This window comes from Syngnathus acus, chromosome 16, assembly GCF_901709675.1.
Source record: "Syngnathus acus chromosome 16, fSynAcu1.2, whole genome shotgun sequence".
NCBI classification, from domain to species: Eukaryota; Metazoa; Chordata; class Actinopteri; order Syngnathiformes; family Syngnathidae; genus Syngnathus; species Syngnathus acus.
Genome location: NC_051101.1, coordinates 14,141,327 through 14,167,524, shown reverse-complemented (window position 1 = coordinate 14,167,524; position 26,198 = coordinate 14,141,327). Strand labels below are relative to the sequence as shown.

Here is a 26,198-nt window from a genome sequence, read left to right as displayed (position 1 = left end):
AAATTTATTTTAGAAACAAGCCAAGCCGTGCACTATGAATCCATTTTGTTTTGTGCTCGGCTTTTTTTTTTCTTTTTTTCACGCCCAGATTTGACATTGGACACATTCTGCAACCTTCTCACACACAAGAACGCAAACACACACACACACACACGCAGTGGTGTACGACACTGATGCAATGATGGCAGTCTATAAAAAGCAATGGTGTGACTGTGCCACTTCAAGGTACATTTGTCTCAGCACCTTGACATTGTTCTTTTTGCCTTTCAAAAAGAAAAATACAACTCGTCTGTCAAGTTGGGTTTTTTTCTCGTTTTTTTTTTTCCCCTCCCCACTCCACAAAAATAGTTTGAGATTGAAGGGATGCCGAGACACGGCAATGTCAGAGAAGTCGAGGCTCTCCGGAGACATCGGCAGTCGATCATCGTCAATGTGTTTGTGCTGCTCACTTTGCACAGTTTTTTTTCTCCCAGATGGAAATGAGCATACAAGTGACGAGTCTGGCCTGTTGGAACGCAACTTTTTAATTGGAATATTGTAAAAACCCAAATCAAATTGACGGTAGTCTTTTTCATAATTGTATATTTGTGACTACATCCTAAATGTAATTTGGTCTATTTTTTTACTTGAGCTGCAATTTCAGGACATTTTGTTGCCCATTTTCTTTTCATCTAGCGACGCAATTATGCATATGCGAGACGTGGCTGCACAATGTGACATCTGGGACGCAATTATGTGGCCAAAATAGGCATTGTGACGCTTCCGTTCTCGGCGTGTAAATGCAAAGCAGCTTGTCACTTGTCCCAAAAAATTCATCTCGGCCAGAAAAACAACCATCAAGTACCACGACTGCACCGGAGGGACCCAGAAAACAACACGCATCCATCCCCCCGCTGTCACACCAATGCTCGCATTGTTGAGTGATTGCAGGGACGCGCAAAGCTGACTCGATTCAGTGGGATTTAAATCCCACACCTGAACTCTTGTGATCAGGGGCGGATTTGCGCTTTGGAGGTCACATTGCGCCACTTATGAAGTGATGCAAAGACATCCTGTTACTTTTCAGCCAGTGAGGGCTCATTTGATGTGATTGATTGAAATGGTCAATAAAAGCCCCACTCACCTATCCGGATGACGTGAGGCATCCCGCACGAGTATCGAATCCACATGAGACACGCGAGCAACCACGTCCAGTATTCCAAAGTAGTCCCAAAGCGCCAAGTGTGCCGCATGCTTGTAAAGTCACCCGATCCACTTTTTCCCCCTTTAAGTGTGGAAAAAAATCCCCCCCCCCCCAAAAAAAAAGAGCACTTAGGAATTGCGCATCAGGACCGAAATGGCATCGTGACCAAAGTCTCGTCTCATCGTCGCTGTTGCAGCATCTTTTTTTTGTCTCTTCCCCCCCCCCTCGCCCAAAACGTGCTTCGATTAGGGGGGAAAAGCGCTACAAGACTCCACCAAGTGCCGTGCCGCGTCTGCGTCCACTTCCGAGGCAATTGTGAACTGCTTGCTTTGCGCACACTCTCGCGCAACTTGCACACGCGCGCGCGCACCCGCACAAAAAGCGGCGGACACAGACGAGTCAAAGTGATCCGGCCAGGTCAGGTCCAGCGCTCCGCTCCTCAATGTCTCAACTGCTGTTCCGCGATGCTCAGGTGGACGAGCACACACACACACACACACAAAAGGCGCCTGCCTCTTCTTCGGTTCGGGTTGCGCGCACACAGACCGTCAACGCGCGGCCGAGGCGGGCTGCAGGTGGTCCGGCGTACGTGACTACTGCGTGCGCAAAGGACGAGTGGCGCAGATCGAGAAAGAGAGCGAGAGAGAGCCGTGCATGGGGAAGTCGGCTCAGCCGTGGGTGCGCGTCATGCTCGCTCGCGTAAAGTGGGGAGTGAGGAAGGGCTGTCATACTGCTTGAGAAGTTGATTTCTTTTTCAAAACCAATATCACATTTTTGTTCACAATCAATTGTCTTCTATTTGGATCTTTCTCAATTGAAAGGAATGGAAATGCCATAAATGCCATCCAGCCCCCAAAACCAACAAACATTTTGGAAAAAGAAAAATATCACCACAGTCTGGTGCGGGAAAAAAAACATATCGTAATGACCTGTTTTCTTGCTTTCATTAATTGTGCTGCTCCTTCTGAATGGTGCACCTTGGCCAGCAGAGGGCATTATAGAACATGCACCAATAATACAAACTCGGCAAAGACTGAAGCAGATAACTTGCAGTAATATTATTATTCCAATATCTATGAACTAATGTATGCCTTGAAGTATTGTCATGTTTTCTGTCTACGTGTGTTGCTGCATTTTGTGTACACGGATGTTGTCGAAAGGTTTACTTTTGCATTGAGATCACAACTGAACCTATGCAATGCATCCATCCCTCCATTCATACCTTCAGCCACCCACCTACTTCTCCATCCATCCATCCATCCATCCATCCATCCATCCATCCATCCATCCATCCATCCATCCATCCATCCCTATCAACCCGCCATCCATTGAGACATCAGCAGAGTGAATAAACATGACGGACTCACTTTATATTCCACCTAATGCCGCAATTGATATTTTTTTTTCCCCCCCGTTACGATTTGCAATTCTGTCGAAACAAAACAATGGCACAATTCAATCTTTGCGCTTAGCAGAACATCATTGATGAGATAGCGTTGCGGCTCATTGCCTTTATTCCTCTGTTTGGAAGGCGGAGGTGTGGCGGGGGGGTGCATCATGATGCAAGCGGGAACAAGCCAGACTGACTGCCGATGCATATTCATGCCCCCCCCCCACCCTAACCCAAGAACAGATTTATTGCCTCTTGGCACAATGTAAGGACTATCAACGTGAGTTATGTGGCCCGGCTCTCGCATTATCGAGATTCATTGACTCGCTGCTCTATCGGACGCAAAACTGTACACAGCTGCAGCAGAGCAACACACATGAAGTGACTGGAGTTCATTTCGTCATTATTTGGTGCTAATGGAAGATGATATTTACAAGATGTGTACGGAAAAATAGAAGAAATGGGGGCACATGCTAGGCAGTTCAACAAAGATATTCAAAGAATAATAACAATGAGAAAGCAAAAAGTCATGCCGTTTCAGTCCAATGTTCCTTAGTGCCGTGCGAAAAGGTCTTTGGACTTACTATGCTACTTCATTTTAATTGCTTAAAGTAATGTTACTTAAAAAAATAATAATAATAATTTCTAGCTCCTTTTCTAACCCCTAAAAAATAAGAATTGTTTTAAGAGTTACATGGTCTAAAAGGTTAGAGTAAGTTAAAGTAAACTAAATTAAAAAAAACCAAATTTTTTTTACATGGTCTAAAGAGTTTAAGAAAGACCACTTTGCTAAAATGTTGTTGCTAACATCACATGTGAGTTTTGATCCGTTTCGCAATCTCACTTTTAATGATGGGTGACAGGAACCAAAAAATAATACAAACAAAACATCTCTGGCAACAAATACCATGTCTGGATGTTGATTGCGGTTGTTGCAAAGCGGCCGAATCAACATAGACCGGCACGTGGCTTGCGCTCAAATGATTGCCGTCACTTTTACAAAAGCGGGCCGGCGATCGATGCCTCATCTGGCAAGGTGGTCAGAACTAATGGCCCCAGAAACATGCGTCTCCATTGTGTGGGCTGGAAACGCTGACAAGAGGAGTACTTAGTCCGCCGGATCAATCGGCACATTTTGTTTATTTTTGTGAGAGGAGAATAGAAGATGATCAATTTCCAGGCGACACCTTTCAGAGCCCGCTCTTCTGCTAGAGCGGCCCACATGAAGACGCCGCGCCGGGTTTTGCGATTATTCCAAAGGGAAAATTGCTGCTGTTCAGTCTGATCTTTAAAAAGAAATGAAACCTGAAAAAAAAAGAAATGTTCTCATTGATTTAGCCGTCAGTTCAGAAAGTGTGAATAGAAGAGCCAAAAATCGAAGCGTCAATGCAAATTATATTGTAAGACTGAGGCGCTTCAATAAATCCAGATAAAAACATTTTTAGTTTTACTTTGGCCACAATTTTGAAGAGGCACAGCGTTCTTGCGTCAAGATTTTTGTCACTTCCATCTCAACTTTACTATCGAACCCACTCAAAAAACAAAATTCCTTCTTGTATATTGAAACAGCAACATCTTCGACCCAAATATTTGCGATATTCAATTCTTAGCAAAAAGCACGGCCTGCCTATAAAAGCCACTTCTTCTTTTAGTCTGTCTCTGCGCCGCCACACAAGAAGTCAACTTCTTAAACAAGCCGACACTCGTGTTGATCTAGAAGGTGACAACGCTTCAAAAGCAACCTTCCATATTTGTCGACTTCAATGACGTGCACTCAAGTTGGTGCTTTCTGACACCTTCTTGGAACTAAAACATTTCACGTGTCCCGTAATTGTCACTGGTCCATACGTCGCCGCGGCAGGATTTTGTCGGCTTTTTGGGGTGGGCGCACGCAGATAATTAAATATGTCAGTTCTACCTCTTCAGCCGCACCGGGGCGGCCGTGTCGCCGTCGGCGCTGACAGATTGGAGCATTTGCGGCAGCCTTATGATTCAAGGCGAGGTGCCGGCGGCGGACGAGGTTATGAGGAATTGGCCCAATTCTCGCGCTGATTGCGACGTTTACTGGCGCTGGCCGGGGCCGCTCCAGATGTATGTGAGTCCGCGGTGGGCGGCGCGGCACGTTCGCGGGCGGGCGGAAGCCCATCGCGATGCCCATCAGTCATCCGGACAGTCGGCGAGATGGGGAAACGACTGCTAGCGGGCGCCAGCCGCTGGATATAGATGAGAGCGGGACAGAGTCGTAATACATTCCCGACCGGCGTTCCTGATCTATCAATTGAACGATTACACTTATCGTCCGTATCGTCCCCGGCATATGTCTTTAGTAACTACACCTTCAAATTGTCAAGCGGTTTGTACACACAGGCACAGTTTCAACAGTTCGTAGTGGTTCTTTGGGAGTACACTTCGCAGCCAGGTGAATAATTGACACCGTTTTAGGATCAGATGCGTCGGAATTTGGACAATTTGCCTTTCTTTTGAGGCTCTCGCTTTCTTCACGGCTCTTCCTGCTAGCTCAAGTAAATCTATCCCATCTGTCATGTTGTAGGATGCAAAAGGGTTCTCGGATCTGTACGATTCTTTATTTGGGAGGTGCTGTCAGTTTGTTACAAACCGTTTGGAGTTTTCATACGTAAGAACAATGCTGACAAGTTCGTAGGAAGATTGTTTCAAAACTAGAACTGCAAATGTCCAGCAAGGTTTCACAAAAGCCGTTTGCGATTGTATGTTGGCAGGTCACTTCCTGGTCGACGGAGGATGACCAAAAAACATCAACGGGACTCTACTATGTTCATTCTGGAAAACCCCTCCTGCCTCCTAATTCAAAGGTACAAGGCTTTTTTTCTGACATAAATGGCAATGCCGTGAATGTGGAACGCAAAAAGCAGACCCAAGACAAATATTTTAAAAAAAACATTGTTCATTAAACAAAAGAATGAATGCAAACAGAAATGACACAAAGCAAGCACACACCAATGATTCCGCCCGACAGTCCTTGACCACTTCTTAATTTCCCTACTAACCCTTTGCGATTACATTTGACCCATAGTGCGCCAAGCCCGCACCCGCGGTCGCGACCTCCCTACCGTCCAGCCAGAGCCCGGTCGCTGTTCAATCCCACACGGGCTTATAACGAGCGATACAATAACCGCTACACAGCGATTATCAAGCGACCTCTGGTGCTGTGAAAGCAATAGTTGTGATTGGAGCCCATTGTTACATCTCTGCCTCTCCCCCTCATAAAGGCTAGATACAAAAAGCCGTACACTCGAGAAAATGATTCGATAATTCCAAGGTGAACCCAAGGCTTCCGAAAGAAAGGGAATTCCTCGTTATCTCCCGCCAAACACCAAACGGGAAGAAGACACGAGCGAGAGACCAATCCATGGCCTCCAAGTCGCGTTTCTTATCACCATTTATCAGACGATAGAATTTCTGCCACGGTCCCTTGGTGGAAACTATGGATACACTTTGCGCTTCCTAATTATCGATTGGGATGAAAGACTGAATCAAGTGAAAAAATCCCTAAGCACGACCAATAAATTTGGACTTGTCGAAGTGATTGGCGCCGGCCAGACGTCACACCCTCGATGATGACTTTTCCGTCCACGGCGGTTCTTGTCACTGTGCCGATCTTAATTCAAAGTATCGTTTTGGCTTAAGAATCCGCTGACACTCCACTAATTATGGATTTGGACTATGGAAAAGGCCAAAGGCATTGCATCCATAAGCATGTTGGCTAGCTGGCGTCTTTTAAAGTGCGCCAGCCCGAAAAGCCGCCATAGTGACGCATCTTTCATGACCCATGCTTTCTTCTCGCTACTCGCACTAGTGGCCCATCTGTCAGCGTCAGCCGGGAGACGGGCAGCGGTATGATTTGAAGCGACGTGACTTGATACCTACCGGTGCGCCTTTTTATTGTTGTTTACACAGCATTTGTCCGTCATTAGGCTTGCTTGCTTGCTTGGCCAGGCTGGCCACTCGCTCCTTTTATATTAATTAAAATTAATATACAGTAAAGTCCCCACGCGTGGCTCACGGCCCATATCTTGAGGTAAGACTCAATTAACCTCGACGACCTTGTCGAACACAAACAATGGCAAATTAATTCTATCCGGACTATAAATAGCGAGCGGCGCATTTCCACCATGTTTTCATGGACTTCTGCTTAAATCAATGGCCCATTAAAAGATCCCCGGTAACGTCGTGTAGCTTGAAAGCGCGCATGTTAGCAATGCGTTTGTAGCCCCGTCTGTCACACTTTATTGAGTCCGACCAGCCTCTGATGGCTACCTCATTGATTTGGCTTCATGCGCTTGTCAAACGCTTAGCAGACAGGTCTGAAAATGAAGTCGGGGTTGTTTATTTTGGGTGTTGGAAGGGACCTTGAGGTTTGACGCGTTTGGTGTCGACTTCATAATTCATGTTTGGCACTGGTGTATTTCAGACAGGTCGCAGCGGCTTAAAGCGGTTGAAAGCGCTTGTACCATCTGGCCTGACGCACACTCAGGCAAATCTGTAAGGATTTGTGTCCCCCCAAAAAAGCTCAGCAGACATTTAGATTCATTGGATTCAAAAGCCAGCCGCCGTGTTTTTCCGTCGCTGAATGTTTGATGATGAAGACTGAATCTGTACAACTGGTAGAGAGAGCGCTGATGAAAAATGACCCGAGTGCTGACGAAAATCCAGGTTGACTTCTCGCATCAGCGACAAACGTCAGTGTTCTTTTTTGCAACAGTCCTGATAGTTCGAAAAAATGGAAAATGGAACTTGAGCGCTAGCTAAAATGCTATAACCATTCTCGACTTAAGCTAACATGGCTCGCTTGTGTATGACGCCATACTAGTTTGGTATCATCACCAAATATTTACGAAAGAAAGATGGAATTCTGTTAACTTGACTGCTCAGTCATTTTTAAAACCATCCATAATCTCTTTCCAATATTGTTTGAAGGCGCAAATAGTGTAGTATCCTTCCGATATGACGACTACGTTGCCCGATCGTCCCCGGCAATCCATTAGCGCCTCGCTAATTGCAAATCTGTCGGATTGGTGCGCTAAGCAGTGTGGAGCAGACATTTGCGCTATCGTATTGTCACCGCAAAGTAATTGCACCCCTCAGCAGTCCTTACCTCTGGAAAAACATTTAATGACATGGTAGCCATGCGCTCTTGAACGAGTGCCTCCGTTTAAAGTCCTGAATGATGAGGGCCCGCGTCTCTAAACGCGTTTATCAATCTGGCGGGATTAACTCCAGTGTTGAGTTTGTCCAAGCTTTTTCCCAGGCGAAGACAAAGTAGAGGAGACAAAGTTGAACAAGCCGGTCGTAACGTATTCCTCGGATCATTTATGCCCTCGCGTCGGCGATCCCTCCCCGTGGAGATCAAGGTGCGTATGCGCTGTCCATCATCATAGAAGCAGATGAGTGTGAAGCGGAGCGGAAAAGCAACCAGCGGTGAGTGTCTCGCAGGTGTGCCGGAGCAAAAATCACCCTTCAGTCAAAATATGAAACATCTACGGACGCACTCCAAACATTTGATCCGGCGGTTTGAAAGATAAACTATTTGAAGCTCAGGAGCTAGGTGTCGACAATTGCGTCTGTCGGGGCTTGGCAGACTGATTAGATTCAAAGTCATAGTACATGGTATTGACTATTCCAAAACAACAAGTCTTAGTCGCTCTTCATTTCTCTTCCCTACGTTAAACTAGATAGTGAATGTCTGGACGCTCTGCAGCCTTGCTTCTAATCACTCCTACTGTCCTAATCAGCGTTCCTGCTCCTGCACGGAAGCTACAAATGACATTTGCATACATCGACTGGCCGGAGTCAATGGTAGGGATCGCGGCGTGTGATTTTTATCACGCCATGAGCTCACCTCAGATCACTTTCATCAACACGCTCAATGTTTGGCATTGATTCTCGCAACTCCGAATCGGAGCGGCTATTCCCCAAAAAAAAAAAAGGCTGGCCAAACGGCGCATGCGTTAATGCGTCTGCGCTTGGAAATGATGTGGCGTTTTATCGGATTAATAAAACATTGGGAATTAATTGTCTCGTAGAGGCTGCGGAGTTATTAACCGCGACAATAACAATGCCGGTTTGTTATTCTTGCCGGGATTATTCCAAAAGACAGATAGAGACTCATTTTTGTTTTGTTTCGTTTTATTTTGCATACGCACGCCGCCGCAGATGCTTTATAACTTTGGAAATGATTCATTCTGCTGCGGTGCTACATATAAGTATGACTGAAGATACTCACCAGGCAAGTGTCTCCGAGGAATAAATTAACCTATAATGCCGCTGGTGGCATCCTGTAAAGGTCCTATGGGAAATAATGTGATTGAGAGCGCCCGCTTTACTTATCTGCGTCGGCAATGTGGAGGAACGACCTGACGAGAATCTCAATTTTCATTCCACGCGTCGTTTAAAGAAGCGCAGCGATGCTTTCATATCTCCTTCCCTGAAGTTGTTTTAAGTAGTCTCAATAGAAGATTATGATGAACTCATTTGACTCGAACATTTTCCGCTAGTTCTTTCAAACGTATTGCGGTATGTGAAGGTGATTTGCTCGTGTTGAATAATTTAACACGTGAATGGAGTGGTTTTTATGTCGCATGGCTTTATGCTACATGCTAGCTAGCATCATGGAGTTAGCTTTAGTTGGATTCCAATTCTGATGAAATCTTTGGACTCTTTTTGTTTATTTTCCGCAAAGTTCTCTTTGCTTCCCTTATTCTTATAACATTAGAGCTTCAATTCTTAGAGCACACATGAAAGTGTTTGACCAGTGGGAGGTTGCAAAGGTCTAATTAGCCACTGTCTGTCCTGTCAGCCCTAGCTAGCTGATATGTACAAGGCCAGAGGAGCTCGCGCCATATTAAACTGTCAAAGGCAAGCACAGCGGCGGCGGCGGCGGCGGCGGCGGCGGCTTCCTGCCCGCCTCCGTCCGTCTGTCCGTCTGTCCCCACGGGAGAGCTTTGGAGGAGTGGATACAGCAATTATCCACGGAGGCCACAAAGTGAAAGGTGAAAGGATTTGTATTTACCAGCTGCCGAGTGCTTAATGACAATACAATATGGCGGGCGGCATTCCGGCCATTAGAAGGCCGGCCAGGGGATTTGTGTAGAGTCACTGTGATTGCAATCAGCACTTTTGTCAAACTGGCACATATTGGGAAAAGTCTTCGAAGGCGTGGTTGATTATTATTGTTTTGCTTTTGGGTGTGTTTTTCAACTGCCATTCAGTTGATATATTATATAGTTCATATATCTATATACTTTATGATTTATATACTTTATGAAACAGGGCAGATGTTGCCTTGTGCTCATCGTTTATTTCTGTTTGTTTGTTTGTTTTTTTGCACTACATGGTCTGAACCTTAGCCTTGGAGATGATCTCCAACAGAGGCCCACGGAATGATTGTTCAATTCCTTTTCCCCAGGCACGGGAGAGCAAAAGTCGAGGCATAATGGCGTGTTTGACTCGGACTTACGGTATCGCCGTCTGGTGTGTAAGCCGACGGGGCCAAAGGCCAGCGCACGGTAGCCGCGAGATAAATGTTATTTGCTGGGGATTCGCGTGGGAGAGGTCGATGTCGGAACAAACCGACGACTCAACTTTGCCATCTCGTAAATCCGGAGCCGGCGTATCATTTAATTAAGGCGCTCGTTTCTATTCCGTCGGAGTTTACAAGCCCTGAGAGAAGCATTTAATCACAGTGCTTATTATGGCGAACCTTTTGACACGCCGCACTGACACGTCTGCGAACCCTGAAATCGTCGGGAGAAGACGGCAATCAAAAGCGAGCTACCCAGGCAGTAATTAATAGTGGATTACCTGACAGATCGAGCGACTTCACACAATGCGCTCGGCTTTCAAGTCGGCCGCAATAACGACGCGGCTGCGTGTGGCTCAGGTGATGATGACTTTTCAAGACTTGCTACTTTTATTTGTGCCACTGCCATGATATTCTATTCTAGGTTGTCCTTATTTTGACTGTGGAATTAACAATCCTGCAAAGATCTAAGCGCAAAGTGACGTGTACGATTCGGATGGAATGTTGTTGGTCCCATCCCGCCCATCGAGCGGAAAATGACACAAGCAAGCAGTTCTTTTCGAGTTCATGTCCTTTTTCTGACAAAGATTTTAGTGAGACCGTATTATTGCTTGTTTTGCTTTTTTATTGCTTGTTTTGCTTTTTATTGCTTTTCTTTTAATTGATTAATAGTCATGAAAATAAAATATAATCAAAAAATATATAAAATATCCATAATAATATAAACAAATAAAATAAAAACGTGACGACAAATCCGAGCCGAGCCTCGTTGGTTTCGTCTTCTCCGGCCGAGGTCAGCGTCTGCCGTGGGGATGTGAAAGTAATCGGCGAGGATTTGGAGCAACGGCGCGATTATATGATTCTGCTCTTATCGATTTATAACCGCCACGGGCTATGTTAGACAAAGAGGTGACGCTCCGGATTAACTTCCTGCCAAAATGCAGCGGCAAAAAATGCCTTGAGAATGTTTCGGGGTTAACTTTCGACCTTACTTGCTTATTTAAATGCGCGCTGACTGGATTTTTTTTTTTTTTTTCCTTTCTTACCATCTCAATTGAAAGGCAAGAATCGGAAGTTGAGCTGTTTTTTTCTCCCAATGTCCTATCCTGATCTGGGGTTTGGATCGCTGCACACACGCCGGTGCATTTCCAGCCCCGCTCGCAACCCCCGAATCTAAAATATTGATTTGAAATTTCCTTACCTTCACCCTCCAGGCCACGGTAGGAAATGTCAGTTTCATCAGCCCTCATTACACTTGGATTACAACACAAATGTCAAGGCGTAAACCCAAGTTGTGTACGGTAAACTCTCCACGGGTCTCAAAGTCGGGCCCCGGGGTTCACATTGTGCCCTCCGCATTTTTTTAAACAGCCTGCCGAAGCAAATCTGAAATGAAATCTATGCCGCCGCCGTCATGATACTACTCCTTGACATCTGTCGTGTTTTATACTGTTGGACGTTGCTCGTGTGGGTTGTGATTGGTTGTGTCGACAACTCTAATGAGAAACATGATGGCAGCGCTTCCCCGCCGATTACACGTCTGCGGAGGTATGCTCATCGTACTTGACGGCTTAGCATGACTTGCCCGTCCGGGTCATCGACGACGGTGCCAAGAGTCGCTCCCGTATGAGGAACGACGTTGTGATTACCTTCATGCAAATGCTCCGCTGGTCTCATCAATGTGACCGCGATGAGAAGTCTCATCTTAGCTTCGGCGGGAATATGCTGATGGGGAGATCCTTGCCCTTGCACTTTTAATCTCGACGGACAGACCACGTTCAAGTAATGAAATGAAAACGAGGTGCACTTTGGAGTCAGCCAGTCTGCAAATTCTGCTACTTGAGTGACTGCTGAAGTCCCATTCTTGGTTTGTTGGCCCTTTTGTGTGCGTGTCGTCTTGCCTACGACATAATGATGAGTTGTCGATGACGTCGAACGAAAATGCGTAGCGCTGCACAGCTTGCTCCTGTTTTGGCGGGCCGTTATCTCTCTTTAGTCCAGAGCTGCTGTTCTCTCACGGAAGTAAACAGGTTTCCAACAAGCGCTCGTAATGAAAATGGACTCGGAGCAGAGTTGTTTACAATTCCTCCCCCCAAAATGATTTTGTAAAAATGGAAAATGTGTCATTGAATTCAGTTGAGTTCAGTTATTGATTGCGTGATGAAGGAGTCTTATTGATTTTCTTCTCATTGTTTTTGCGTCAGTCCCACGACAAAAATATCACGTGGCGGCAACATTATCTAACTACAAGAAATAAAAAAGTGGAAATGCCTCGGGGCAACAAATCACAGAAACAAAACAAGAGCAATCTGTATTCTGTACTAAGCACTAAAAATGCGATGATGATGATGATGTTCCACACACAGAGCAGAAAGTGCAATCAAGAATCTTTGCATTATCTTTATGAAAAATATTAATTGTAGTTGTAAATAGCCTTTGTGTATCTAAAAAAAAATCTGTTAATAACTGCAACTTATTAAGCTTTCGTTTTGACAGCCAAGCTCTTTTTTTTTTTTTAAATCTTGCGGCACTTTTAGCAGCATTAATATGACAGCTTTACTCAAGTGGCGTAATGCTATCAGGCAAAAAGGCAACGTTCAGCCAAAGGGGGTCCGAGCCCTGCGCAGTCAGTCCGAGCGAAACAATTACACAAATGACCTTTGAACACGTCAACGTTTTATTTACTTCATTCGATTAAGTGGTTCCTTTTTTGGAGCTCCACAGCCGCCCGCCGCTTCTTTTCCAATCAGCTTTTATAGAAAAGGAAATGCGGGGAATCCAACCTATTCCAAAGACGTTTTCTGCCGTAAAGCTTGATGTCAGCAGGAGCTTTTAATTTTTCTCCTTGTTTTCAATGCCCTCAAGACGGATTGCGGCCGTTTTGCAAGGAAAGTGGCCGGTGTGGCAAAATGAGAGAAAACAGCGACATCTCCCTCAGGTCTCTAATCCTGAGATGACTGTTTGCTCCGTGGCCCGCCCGTCCGTCCTTCCGTCTGACTACACTCCAGGCGAGCCGCCTGCCTGCTCGCTTCACTTCTAATCTCCTCGGCCCCAGCTGTCCGCCAATTGATTCGAAGATTCTCGGAATCAATTACTCCCGTGTCCAAGGTCTCATTGCCTTGCGAGATACACTCGCACACGCTCGGAAAGGGAGAGAAGGAGCGCCAACGAGCCCGTTCGCCAACAACCTCTGACATCTCGTTCTTGAACCGGGCCTCGTGCTTGATAACTGCTCTCAAATTAATTTGGATCTCGCTTGGTCAGGGGGTCTTCAATCCAATACAGAAACCATTCCCACATCCGCTACTGGTGGAAATTGCAACTCTCACTTCCAACAGAGAGCTTGTTGATTTGACCTCTCTTCCATCATTTGACCGCTTGTACCCACCCAGGCACGGGGGGAACATCCAAACTCCTCACAGGGAGGGCTGGAGGTGGAATTGAACTCGCAACCTCTGAACTGTGAGGCCGATGTGCTATTTTGGGTCTCAAAGGCCTCGGACAGCCTCGAGCCAAATTCTGCACTGAATTGAAAAAAATCCAAAGCCAGAAGACAAAATTCTGTGGGATTCCATCCCATATACAGGATGTGTCTGTGGTGACTTCCCATCACGGCATCCTTAACGTATGTGTAGAAATCATCAGGTTGTTTTGCCGGCCACATGTGCAGCAACCTGTATGTACATGTATGAATAATTCACGCCAGCTGGAAATAAGGAGAAGAGCGCTCGCCTTCGATTGAGTTCATCATTTATTTATTTATTTATTTATTTTCTTTCACCAAGTCATGAAAAAGCCTCATGGAGCGTGGAGAAACAAAATCAAAACTCACAAATGTTTCATTATGTGGAGCAAAAGGGAAGCGACGGACTCCTTCGGTGCGAGAAGTTGATAAGATGAACTTCCTTCGCCCCTCAGCTGTAATTAACGTTCGTCTTGCCAGGACGAAAAGGCGCAAATCCAGGAAAACCGCCGCTGACAGTTTTTTAATTTGCTCTCCCAGAGACGACGTTTGGAATGGCTCCGAGGTTCCGTTTGCGGCTGCAAAAATAATAGCGCTTTATTGCCAATTAAACTAATGAGCACTAAAATAGCCTCAAGTGCCTTACTTGACAGAGCTGCTTCCGGCCATAAAGTACAAAAATAAGAACAATCGGCGAGGAACCAATGTCCAAGTAATTGAAGGTCAACTCGGTAGGTAGGAGCCGAATGTCCGAACCCTGAGACGGCGGACGTGTCGGATCCCGTCTCCGGACTTCAGCTTCTTCGTTATTAATAATGCACAAGGCTTTTCTCCGAAGCTCCCAGACAGATGTGCATCGGCTGAGCCCGAGGTTCCCCGCTGCTCGTCACCAGCCGGCTGTTATTTTCCCGGGCGGGTTGTATCGCTCGCTGTGTTCTATGAATCGTTTTGAGGTAGAGAGGAAAAAAAAAATATCAACAACGCTAACAAAGCTGTCACTTCCTCTGCCACTGCAGCGCTTCAGACAACAGAGGCAGGTGGAACGTTGGAACCATACAAAACAAGAAGCATTCGTTCAGGATAGGATTGGAGAGAAGCGGGTGATTTTTGGATGTCAGGATGGTCGCTAAGTGCTCAGGTTAGCGTTAAGGGCGGGTTGGGGTCAGGTTTTTTGCTGGGTTTAAGGTTTGGTCAGAGTCAGGATGAAGGTTTCGGGACTTAAGGTACAGGTTTGGAGTCTCCTTTGTGTGTATTGGCAAATTGTCGTTTTCAAATTGCCGTCCGGTCAATACTTTGGCTGGGGCTCGGCACCCCGAAAGTTAAGGCCATGATCAGTTCAGCTCTTCGCCCCCACGGATCCCTCGCTACGATCCAACGGCGTGAAATGAAATAACGGGTCATTACCGCCGGAGAACAGTGAAGCGCCCGATTGCTTGGCGATGGGAGGCTGCTGAAACTGAAGCCGAGCCTTTGTTGACGGAGCGAGGGGGTGGGAAATGAGGCGACTGATGTTTTTTTTGTTTTTTTTTTTTTCTTTTTTTTTTTTTTTTTTTTAAAACGTTTATTTCGAACATTAAAGAAATACAAGAAAAAAATAAAAATACAGAAAAATGATAACTCCATAGTACAATAGAATATAAAAGAAAAAAGATATTGCATTATAATTTTCCTTTATCATAAAATCATATTTGTTCAAAAAGGGAGTAGAAGGAAGCCTAAGCTTATCTGACTCTACCCCATGTAACTACATGTTTCTATTTAATTCTGTCAAGAAATTGTCCATAGTCAATATATTAAAGAAAAAAAACATATATACATTTTATACATATATATATATATATATACATATATATATATATATATATATACTATATATTTTCTCATTAAAATACAAAAGCAACTTAAACAACTTCACAGCATGTTACGGTATCCCGTCAAACGCCAATTACCGTAGGCACTGACGCTCTACCACAGGAGAGATTCTGTTGTCGTTGGTACGATATCTTGCATCGTGCGGATAAAAAAAAGAAATCATACATGCTGACCTGACCTGGAGGTCATCTCCAGGAACAAGGCAAAAGGTCACGTGATTGTTTTGCTAGCCGCTTGAGGGATGGGAAACGTCACCAAATAGATACGGTTGCAATAAAGTCCTTTTTGAAATTGGCAATAATACTGAGTGAGGTTGCTCGGTGCCATGACTGAACGGCGCCACTGGACGGTCATGGAACCAAATGAGAACTCCGCCATTGAGCTCACATGTATCGAGAGCTCCGTTGAGTGCACTCGCATGGCTGAACAAGTAGAAATTCCATTAGGCTCAACATTTAACACATTTAATCTTTAATGAGACACGGTTCATCACGCCCCGCTTAGAATGGTCCGCTCGCCTGTGAACAATTTCCAAAGCCCCGGCCGGCGCCAGACGAGTCTTATCGGCAAAGACAGATGGCGAGCGTCGATAGTCAACAGACACGGCGATAACGGATTTCGGATTTATCTACAATCGCTTTCACAACATGGGCTGGCGGACTGTATCTTCAAAGGGAGAAAAGGGCGCAGGGATTGGATGGATGGATGCATGCCGCAGATTGAGAGACAGAGGTGGCGCGATGGAGATTTTAGAACAAGCATCCCTTCAATAATTGGCACCACAACCAGATGAGGGTCATGCCTTTCCTGGCTCACCATTGACCTTTGCTAACACCCCACGCCCACTGAGTTAGTGTTGCCAACCAGAATCAACAGGACGTTTTCACTGCCTGGACGGACTAAAATTGGCAATTTTTTGTACATTTGTGCTTGAAAGGGGACAAAATAAGGTTACATCGATCCAAGAAATGGCGCTGTAACAGGCTGCTGTCAAAGCCAGCACATGACAAATATCTTGAAAAGGTATGGTTTGAGCTGGATGAGTGATTGGTATCGTAACCGTGGTATTTTTCTTTCTCGCTTGTGTGACTGCCACACAGTCGGGCTAGTTAGCAAATGATCAAACTGTGTTCTTGCGAAGTTGGGATTTGCTCTAGTTGTTCTACGCTCACCTGCTCAACGGAATTTACGCGGCGGCCGACATCACGTCGTAGCCGTTCAGCTCAGTCGCCGCCGACTTCAGCAAAACAGCTTTAACGGCAGCGGCCGTTGCCCCCGCCGCCGCCTTCGTTAATGTCAACCGACGTTGTCTCTCAGCGCCGCTATGACCGCGCATGTCAACAGTCGCTGGGCTTTATTGTACTGATGCTTGAATGACTCGCTGAGCGCATACGTTCCTTCATGAAGGACGCGTGTCTGATAGCTTTTAAAATGTTGACCTTTATCTGGGTCTGAATGCGTGCCGTAACATTATATATTCATATTCTGGCTTCCTGTTCTCCCGACAAATTGACAGTCAATGCCCTCAAATCCACGTCTGACACTCGTTAAGCTAGCGGAAAGAGATGATTAAATGAAATGATTTGACTGTGCTCTACGTAAAGCACCTCTAGAACAAAGAAGTCAAATGGAGAAGAGTACAACGATTAGCTCTAAAAAACTCAAGAGGAATGTTCAATCAGCAATGCTTCAAATTAAGGACGATGGATACGTTCGCTGATGTCAAACAAGCCTCGTGTAAATTGGTTGGCTGTAAGCTAAGAGGTGACTGCGTCTGACGAGGAAGTCGCCCAAAAGTCCTCCAAAGTTCCGGCCACGTGCGTACGTAATTGCGGTGGAGGCCCGCCCGACCGTCGGAGGAGGCGGCGGGGGCAACATGCTGACCATCCCTCGCTGTCACCAACAATCAGTGTCTGGAAAGTTAATGGTGAACACAAAACCTATTTAAAAGCTACATTTACCACTTGGCTGATTCCATTACATTGTGTAATTTCCAGGTGTCACATTTCCCCTCAACACGTCTGTCTTAATACTCTCCCGAGCGCAGTCTGATTAGTCAGCCTCGGCTGGTTTGGCCCCCCCACCCCCACCAGATCCACTCCAGACAATCCTCCCCCCGCCCTTCCTCCCAACTATTCTTTTACACCAAGTGAAAAACATCCTTGTTTTTTTATTGAATTCATTTTTGAATTTGTGTTTATTTTTCTCTTTATTTATTTATTTATTCTTGAGTGAGTGTTCAGGACAACCCGAGCTGGAAACGAATGTTGAAGAAAATGTCTCTGGAGCTATCGGGTCATTTCAAATAGGAGAAGTGTGTTTAATATCTTTTAAAGCCTGTTGCAAAACACACACACACCGTTGATGTTGCACAGACATTGGATGGTGGTCATCCTCTAAGCGAGTTAATCAATGCCGGTTGAAGATGCAATCTGCGTGCCGCTTGATTTGCGAGCTCCGTGTTTTTTTTCCTTGGCTGAAATCCATCAACACGTTTCTCTTTTGGTTCGCCTGCCTTATATTCACATTTACAACAAAGAGCTGACTTTTATGAAGGCCTTTCTCAAGGTGAAGTCGTCTGGTGTTACGTCCGGGGAAAATGAAGCCATTTGTAATGCCGGATTGCTCCGGCCCGGCTCCCTTTCACTGCGTTTAATTACACGCGCTAGCCTGAAGTTATGCCATCTATCAAAGTGTCGATACGTACGAGTGAGGGGAAAATAGGGACCTAATTGATTCGGAGAAGGGTGATCATTGCTATTGAGCTAACATGGCCCTGGGAGCCACTCATAACCGCGATTGTAGATTTCAGTAAATCTCAGCTGAATTCTACACAAAAATGTGTCTTCTTGCCTTTTCTATGGAAAGAAATATTTATAAGAATCTAATATACCGTAATTTTCGGACTATAAGTCGCACCGGAGTATAAGTCGCACCAGCCATAAAATGCCCAAAAAAGTGAAAAAAAAAACATATATATGTATATAAATCGCTCCTGACTATAAGTCGCCCCCCCACCCAAACTATGAAAAAAAAACGCGACTTATAGTCCGAAAATTACGGTATACATAGCAATATAGTATAAATTATAGAATGTAATTAATATAAGATAAAAAACGATTGTCAACGTTTCAAATGTTTTTCTTCTGCTAAAAATGTGAATTCATTTTCATAACAATTGGAGTTTTTGTTCCCCTGACGCTCGCCTTTTTAAATTCATGTGCCTACTATGAGCATTCAAATGCTGACAATGACTGGGTGATCTTCAAAGCTAAAGTGAAACCCCACAGCTGTTTCTTTATTTTTTAGTGCAGCTGATTACAAATGACAGTTCAACTGTGCTGATTTGCAGTCGGGGTCCTCCTACCGGAGTCAGTCGCTGCTAAATGGAGCACTGTCGACAGAGTATATTAAAATGATCCAAAGGCCTTCTAATGATCTGCTCTCCATCAGCGTGCAGCTTGCCAGGAAACGTCGCGTCTTTTAATGAATGTTTGCCAAAGTAACAATCAATTCGGCCGTATGTTAAAGGAATTAAATCTGTCCCCTGAAAATGTACTCATCCGGTGGGCGGACGTGGTAATTGTCAGCATTAGCGACAGCCCATCTGCGTGTTTAAAAGGGAGAGAGCCACAAAAAGAGCACAGCTAGGCCCGCTATTTTTCCCCCCGGGTCAAAGCGGGCGTGAGGGGGGCCGAGGCGGCCATTCGTCATGTGAGCTGCGAGCTATTTTCTGTCCGCCGAATGACTGACTGACTGACTGACTGACTCCGGGCCATCCTTCCGGAATTCATCATTTATCAAACCGGGCGAGATCACCTCCGGCGGCAAGGCGGAGGATGAAGTCCGACACCTCCGGGTTAGCCGGGAGAGGAAGAAGATGGGGCAAATGATTGCCAGCGTCATCGGAACGCTTGGATTTCTAATTCTGATGTAATGCCTGTAAACAATTTGATTATCTATTTACCATTTCAGCCCAAATTGCATTTGATTCCCCCAAGTGCAAAATCATGGCACTTCAACCGTACATGAAAAATGTTTTCAGTCATTTGGAGCCAAATCCATTTTTACTTCAAAACACCGTCAGTGCAAAAATAAATCGGAACTTTGACACGAGTGACGTAAACAGGTGTCGAGCTCCGCCCTCATTTTTTGATCCCATTCTTCGACTCGGCTCAAAGGGATGACATTTTATATATCATAAATAAATAATATATAAAAGGAATATATGCTATAAATATCATAATATATAATAAATAACAAATATAAATAATAGATATAAATATACATAAAAATAAGAAATGATTTATATAATACAATATTTGAAAATACAATATATCCTTGCGGCGGCTCGGTGGCGCACTGGGTAGCACGTCCGCATCACAGTTAGGAGGGTGCGGGTTCGATTCCACCTCCGGCCCTCCCTGTGTGGAGTTTGCATGTTCTCCCCGGGCCCGCGTGGGTTTTCTCCGGGCACTCCGGTTTCCTCCCACATCCCAAAAACATGCTTGGTAGGCCGATTGAAGACTCCGAATTGTCCCTAGGTGTGAGTGCGAGTGCAAATGGTTGTTTGTCTCTGTGTGCCCTGCGATCGGCTGGCAACCGGTTCAGGGTGTCCCCCGCCTACTGCCCGTTGACGGCTGGGATAGGCTCCAGCACTCCCGCGACCCCCGTGGGGACTAAGCGGTTCAGAAAATGGATGGATGGATGAATATATCCTTGCTTGTTCTTTCACCAATAATCGCTGAACCTTTAAAAAGGTCGAGTCGGGTGGAGCGCCAGTTGAAATGATCCAAAGCCTTTCTTATTTTCACAATCATAACAATGACTGTTTCTTTATCAGCGCTTCTTGAATACCCTTGATTACTGTTAACCTCATGTCCACATGCTTCCCACGTGGGATAGAACATGGAATGTTTTAATTGGCCGTGTAAAGACTCATGTATGTGTCTGCACATCTTCCCAGCTCGACACACATACACACGTTCCAACAGGATTAGTAATGAATGCCTGCAGGGAGCGCATGAATATGCATGAGCGGGCGTGCAGGCGTGCTCACTTGGCATGCACTTGTTGCAGCTTCAAATAGTAGAAACAGCCATGTTAATATTTGCATTACTCGGAGGCCTTCAGGGACCGTGAGACATATTCGGAGCGCCCCCGCTTGGCCTCGCCTCGCCCCGCCCCGCCTCGCCCCGTGCCCGGCACGCAAATGGGAAGGCGAGGGTGTGGTGCCATGCCAAATCAATAATTAAATGCGAGTACAAATTGGATGATGGTATTGCCAATAGTTTACTGGAAAGACCTTTAATTAGAGAGAGGCCGGGTTCGACTGAGTGGGCAGCAAGATGGATCGCTATTCAAAGAAGAAAATAACATCTTTGTGGGGAGGTTGTAGTCGGGAACGTCGGTGTAAAATGCGAAAGAACAAAAAGTGAGTTATGGAATAATAGCTACTTTTCCATATGTTATTATCATTATTATTATTTGTATTATTTTTTATTCCATATCCACATTTTTGTCTGCTCAATACTCTCACATAGTACATCTGATTAACAGCATTCCAATTTCAACATACTCCACACTTTCACAACACTTAAAGCATTTTTTTTTTTTTTTTGGAATTTATTTTTTCATTATTTATTATGATATTATAATTATTTTTCTTATTCCATATACTCAAAGTTTTTGCGCAAGTCGCCATTTTCCATTCAAAAAAATTCCCCATTAATTTTCAATGAGACAGTCCAGATGACGCGCTGGTTCAGTTCCCAGCTGAGGCAGTTTTCACAATTTCTTTTTCATCTAATACTGCGTTTAGCTTTTTGCTTCTGAATAATTGGGGCACTATTTGAAGAAATATGAGTCACCTTCCAAAATCTTTGAGCCAATAAGCATTCAACCTAAATGTCGCCGTGACTCACTCGATCCACTCGTGTTGCATTAAGTGCAAATGGTCCGCCTCCCATGAACACCCTCAAGTGCCAAACACAGCTGCCCGCCCGCTCTTTCCTTCTTTTCTTTCCCCGTTGCCTTTGACTTGGAGTCGCCATGATGTGCATCTTTTCACCCAAGCAACACCTGACACGTGGCTAGGACATGGCACCTTAAAGCAATTTTTAGAAACTACCGGACGATACAGAATAATCGGACTTTAGCGTTATTGTTGCAGATATGAACCAAAGGCATTAAATGGATTGTAAATGCTGATAGTAATTACTGGCAACAATTCATTTTGGTGACACGGAGACCCAGAGTGGAGAGTGGTCCTTTACTCCTCGCCTAGCGCACAGTAGAGGTAAGCATTAGTGCCCTTACCTGGGTTCCCTTGACAGTTGCTATGACAACAGCCAGCGCTTGATCCGCCGCCGTCCCTGCACCGAATGGCACTTGAGTGACCAATTTCAAATGTACGTTAAAAACGCACCCGTCGCAATGAGGGTTGAAAATGATGGGGGGGGGGGTGATATGAGTCTTCAATTGTTGTTGTTGGCAGTGATATCTGAATTGCAATTTTCATGTAATGTGGTCCCGATAGTAGACAGGCCTTCGAAAGCCAATTTATTCGACATGCTCGAGTAAAGATGTCAAAGTTGTGTATCAATTACTGAAATGGTCTTACATGTGTAGGGAAAGACTGAGAAGTGTTTATCCCTCCATTGCCGTGTTTACGTTCCAAACTACGTTGTTCTTCTTCTTCTTACAAATTGACACTCGAACTAATGTGTGGCACTATCTAGTGGTCGACATGGGAATGACACCCCCATATCAACAAGAGTTAGACCCCCAAAAAATAGCTGGGTGAAGTGTTGTTAGAGTAATAAATATTGCGGTATATCCCTCCAACTTCAATCTTCAACCTAATCCCTGTGTGATTCATGTTATCTTAATGTGCGGTTAGCGTCGTGCAGCCTCAGCAGCATGTAACATTTATTCATCTCCCCCTCCTTGACAAGCTGCCGTACTGATGATGAAGAGCGTTTGCTGCTGATGCTGAGCTTTCTTCATTGCACTCGACAGGAAGCCCATCACACTTTCCTCAGATGCCTTCACTGCAAGCAACTCCTGTGATGGCCAAAGCATTAAGCTCAATACATTTGTATAACTATCGTACTTTCTTAATATACGTACCTCATAAACAATTGCAACATTTCGCTCAGAAGAAAACAGCTTTCAAATGGCCTTTGCTTTGGATGGATGGATGGATGGATGGATGGATGGATGGATGGATGGATGGATGGATGGATGGATGGATGGATGGATGGATGGATGGATAGCTTTGAGGCTGAAAGGAAGGGGACCAAGATGGATAGCTTTGAGGCTGAAAACAAGGGGACCAAGTACGGAGCCCAGGGGGACGCCTTCAGATCAATTTGCTGTCATTGAGGAAAGAATCTCAAAATGACATTCAGTTGTTTTGGGATTATAGTTTGTAGCAGTTGTGGGCTGGATGTGGTCTTGAATATTAGCAGAAAATTCATCCCTCAGCCTTGTGGGCTTTATTGTTCAAAATGTCTCGACACGTGTCTCTCTCGGGATACACGAAAAGTCATGTTCGCCCCTGTTGCTCTAACAGGCGGAACAGCTCATATTTTAGTCCGCCGACCACAGATTTTTCACTTCCCATGTCTAAGCACAGATGTGTTGGCCCCGAGCGGGAAAGCGGGATGCGCTAATCGGCTGTGACAGGGCCTTTTCCCTACCTGCCTTGGGGCCGCTTAGTCATGTGCGCTTGGAGTCAAGCTCGCCCCTCTCAGACCCGGCCAATCGTCTGTCAGTGGCTCTCGTCCATATAAGCGGCGCTCCAGTCAGCTGTCAATCTGGAAGCTGGCCGTGCCGAGGAACGCCACTGACTGCTGGTGCTCCTGGGCCTTGGCCACTCTATACGTCCCTCCCTCCCTCTCTCTCGATCTGTTCTTCCGCCATGTGTCGGCAGAACGGGCCGTCGACGGCCGATCGCATGTGACAGTATGAGGGCCGCGGCGGTTCGCGGGGGGGCGGCGTAAACAACCTCCGACAGCAACAGTATACTCGGCCGTGTAAAAGTGCTGCTATTTATATCAGCCGTAACCCCCCCCCCCCACACACACACACACTGAGCCTCACTACTTAACATGCCAATCAGTGGCAAGCGATAACAATCACAATATATTGTATTATTAATATATTATATTAATATATCGAATATTTGTGGTTGTCATTTTCGTAGGTCACAAAATATTTCAACTGGGGTGTGTAGACCTTTTGCTCCAGATTATTTATTTTTTTAAATTGTTTGTACAAGTACAATAAAAGACGTTGCTAATATTCAGACGCAAGATGGTGGATTAAGAATTGAACTTGTTTTCTTCTCGTTGACGATTCAAAGAGAATACGACATTATGATATTCCCGACAATAAACATAAACTTGATGAACTTGTACGGCGCGCCGTGTTTAATGGCTCCTGCTTTGTTCGACATTTTGGACTGTCACCCCCCGCCCCTCCCTCCTCCTTTCATGCCGCTCTTCAAATCAAATAATATTGAGAATAATAACTACAAATGGAGCGAGGCTTGTCGCACACAATGAAAACATTCCCAAAAAGTGTTTTGTTTTTTGCCCGTTGACTTCAAACACACACACAAACCGGAGAAGAATTAACTTTAAATGAGTCAAGCAGTTGTTGTCGTTTTATTTATTTATCGTATCTAGCTGTTGGGCTCATTGTTAATGACTCAGAGTTGTCAGAGACATCAGAAGATTTCGCTTCCTCTTGGCGAAAGGCGAGAGACAAAGTCAACATTCACGGAGTGGTGCTCTTCTTTCGTTTCTTTAAAGCCCAAAGAGAGAACAGTGAACAGATGAAGTCTCTGCGGGATTTTGTTTTCCCCGAGGTGTGCATGTGTGTTTTGAATTATAAGTGGCGGAAAAAACAACAACAAAAATGTGCAACTTATATTAAATATATGATGCATTGAGCTCCAACACAACAAATAATAGTGCTCCGTTTTGGTCAACATTGTCGGAGAGGAATTCATTTAGCAACAAGCCAAATCTCTGGATGACGCACTGCAGACTCCATAATAAATTCAGCGTGTTGTGAAATCATTCTGAAGGCGGAATTTTTGATAAGGCTGAAAAAAAAAAAACACTGGAAAAATAAACAACTAACCAGCGGAAGTTTTGGCAAGCAGATGTGAACTTTGGGCCATTTTTTTTTTTTTGTAGGAGGGAGGGGGCGTGGTTACGGTAATATTTTAGCCTTAGCAAAAATGTTGCTCATTGTTCCCAACCTGGTAAAAGCAGATGTTAAATACACAAAGACTCTAAATGATGAATTGATTATCCAAATATTTGACTACTTTAGGAATGGATGACTCAATTGATCATTGCACCTGGGGGGGAAAAAAGCAAAACAGCGCCATCTGCTGGGCCACTGTCCCCGCCCATTGGAGCAGAACTGTGCTTGCAGGTCGAGTGTTGTTCTTGTCATCCCGGCAACAATTAGGCAGTGACCGGTAAAAGCAAGCGAGAGCGAGAGCCTCCTCGTTGGAATGCCAGCGGGGTCGCTAGGCGTCGAGAAGTCACCAAAGTGTAGCGGGAGGGAGAGGCGGAGCATCCAGATAAAGTCGACACTTCTTTCGCAGCTTTGCCTCTCATCCCACTCGGAGACGGGCACGAGAACAGGCGTCGCGGTCGGGCCAAGACCTAATAAGCAAAGGCCTTATGAATTATTGATTAGCGCAAGCTCAACAGCTGCTTTCAAGAGACATATTTTCGAGCAGGGTTCACTCGCGTCCCTCCAAAAAACACATTAGAAGAAGAACAAAAAATGTATGCCAGGCTGAGATAGTAGCAATTAAGCGTCTGCAGGGGGTCCTCTCAGCCCTTTGCCAGCTTTCTGGTGAAAAATAATAGCGAGCCCAAAACATTCAACGTACAGTGAGCTACATTATGCATTGCCACACAAAGGGGAATGTACGGTGGTCCTAGAGGGACAAAAAAAAAAAAAAAAAAAATCATTGAATTCATCCATTTTCTACTGCTTATTCTTTTCAAGGTTATGGGAAGGCTGGAGGCAATCCTGGAGGAAAAGAAAAAATTTGGCCATGAGCGTACACTAGCTACGTATAGAGAGGGAATTGAAGGATTCTGTCAGCTGATGCAATGTGGAGGAGGGTGAGTCAGTTCACTTTTTAAAAATGTCCTGATGAAATTTGGACTTTTGTTCCAAACAAGACATGTACTAAAAGAATGACTAAAATGACTAAACAATGACTAAAAAGACCCAAATCAAATAACATTCTTAATTGATCGCAGTACAAGCAGATTCTTTTTTATCTTTTTAAAAAATTCTCAAACATTTGACCTCGAATGTGATTTGATACCCAGAAATTGCTCTTTTCACCCCTTTTCCGGTAGGTTTATTTTGTCCGAACTGCATTCTTATTTCAAACAATTTTCAGGCTGGTAAGATTTTTTCATTTGTGAGCCTCATCCTCCTTCATATGGTACTGCACTCTATACACTATCATAGCCAATCCATTATTGTGAAAACTCTTCTGCTTTCCCCCCCATGAACTTCTATTCTCCTTTTGATTTGACTGTGCGATAAAAAGTCTATTTTCCAACCAGCGCTAGATGGAATTTGACGGCTGTCCACGAACGGTCGGCTGATGCGCTATTGATGCGCTCACCTCCGGGCAAAGTTCTTCACTTCTAGATACGGCCGCGTGTCTAGTATCCATTCC

General features: G+C 45.0%; 1 protein-coding gene and 1 long non-coding RNA gene across 3 annotated transcripts in view; one reads left to right on the top strand and one right to left on the bottom strand.

Annotated features, from left to right (window-relative positions):
- Positions 1 to 1,824, bottom strand: part of LOC119135700 (glutamate receptor ionotropic, kainate 3) — a 52,188-nt gene extending 50,364 nt beyond the window's left edge. For both annotated transcript variants that reach the window (XM_037273477.1, XM_037273478.1), the window contains exon 1: positions 1,124 to 1,824. In XM_037273477.1, coding sequence (XP_037129372.1) covers positions 1,124 to 1,232 — 109 coding nt within the window. In that variant the 5' untranslated portion in view covers positions 1,233 to 1,824. The remainder of the gene's footprint in view (positions 1 to 1,123) is intronic.
- Positions 1,565 to 25,626, top strand: LOC119135701. Its single transcript, XR_005100600.1, has 3 exons — positions 1,565 to 1,655; positions 5,312 to 5,404; positions 25,508 to 25,626. It is a non-coding gene; the product is annotated as an uncharacterized LOC119135701 (long non-coding RNA).
- Positions 25,627 to 26,198: the final 572 nt, after the last annotated feature.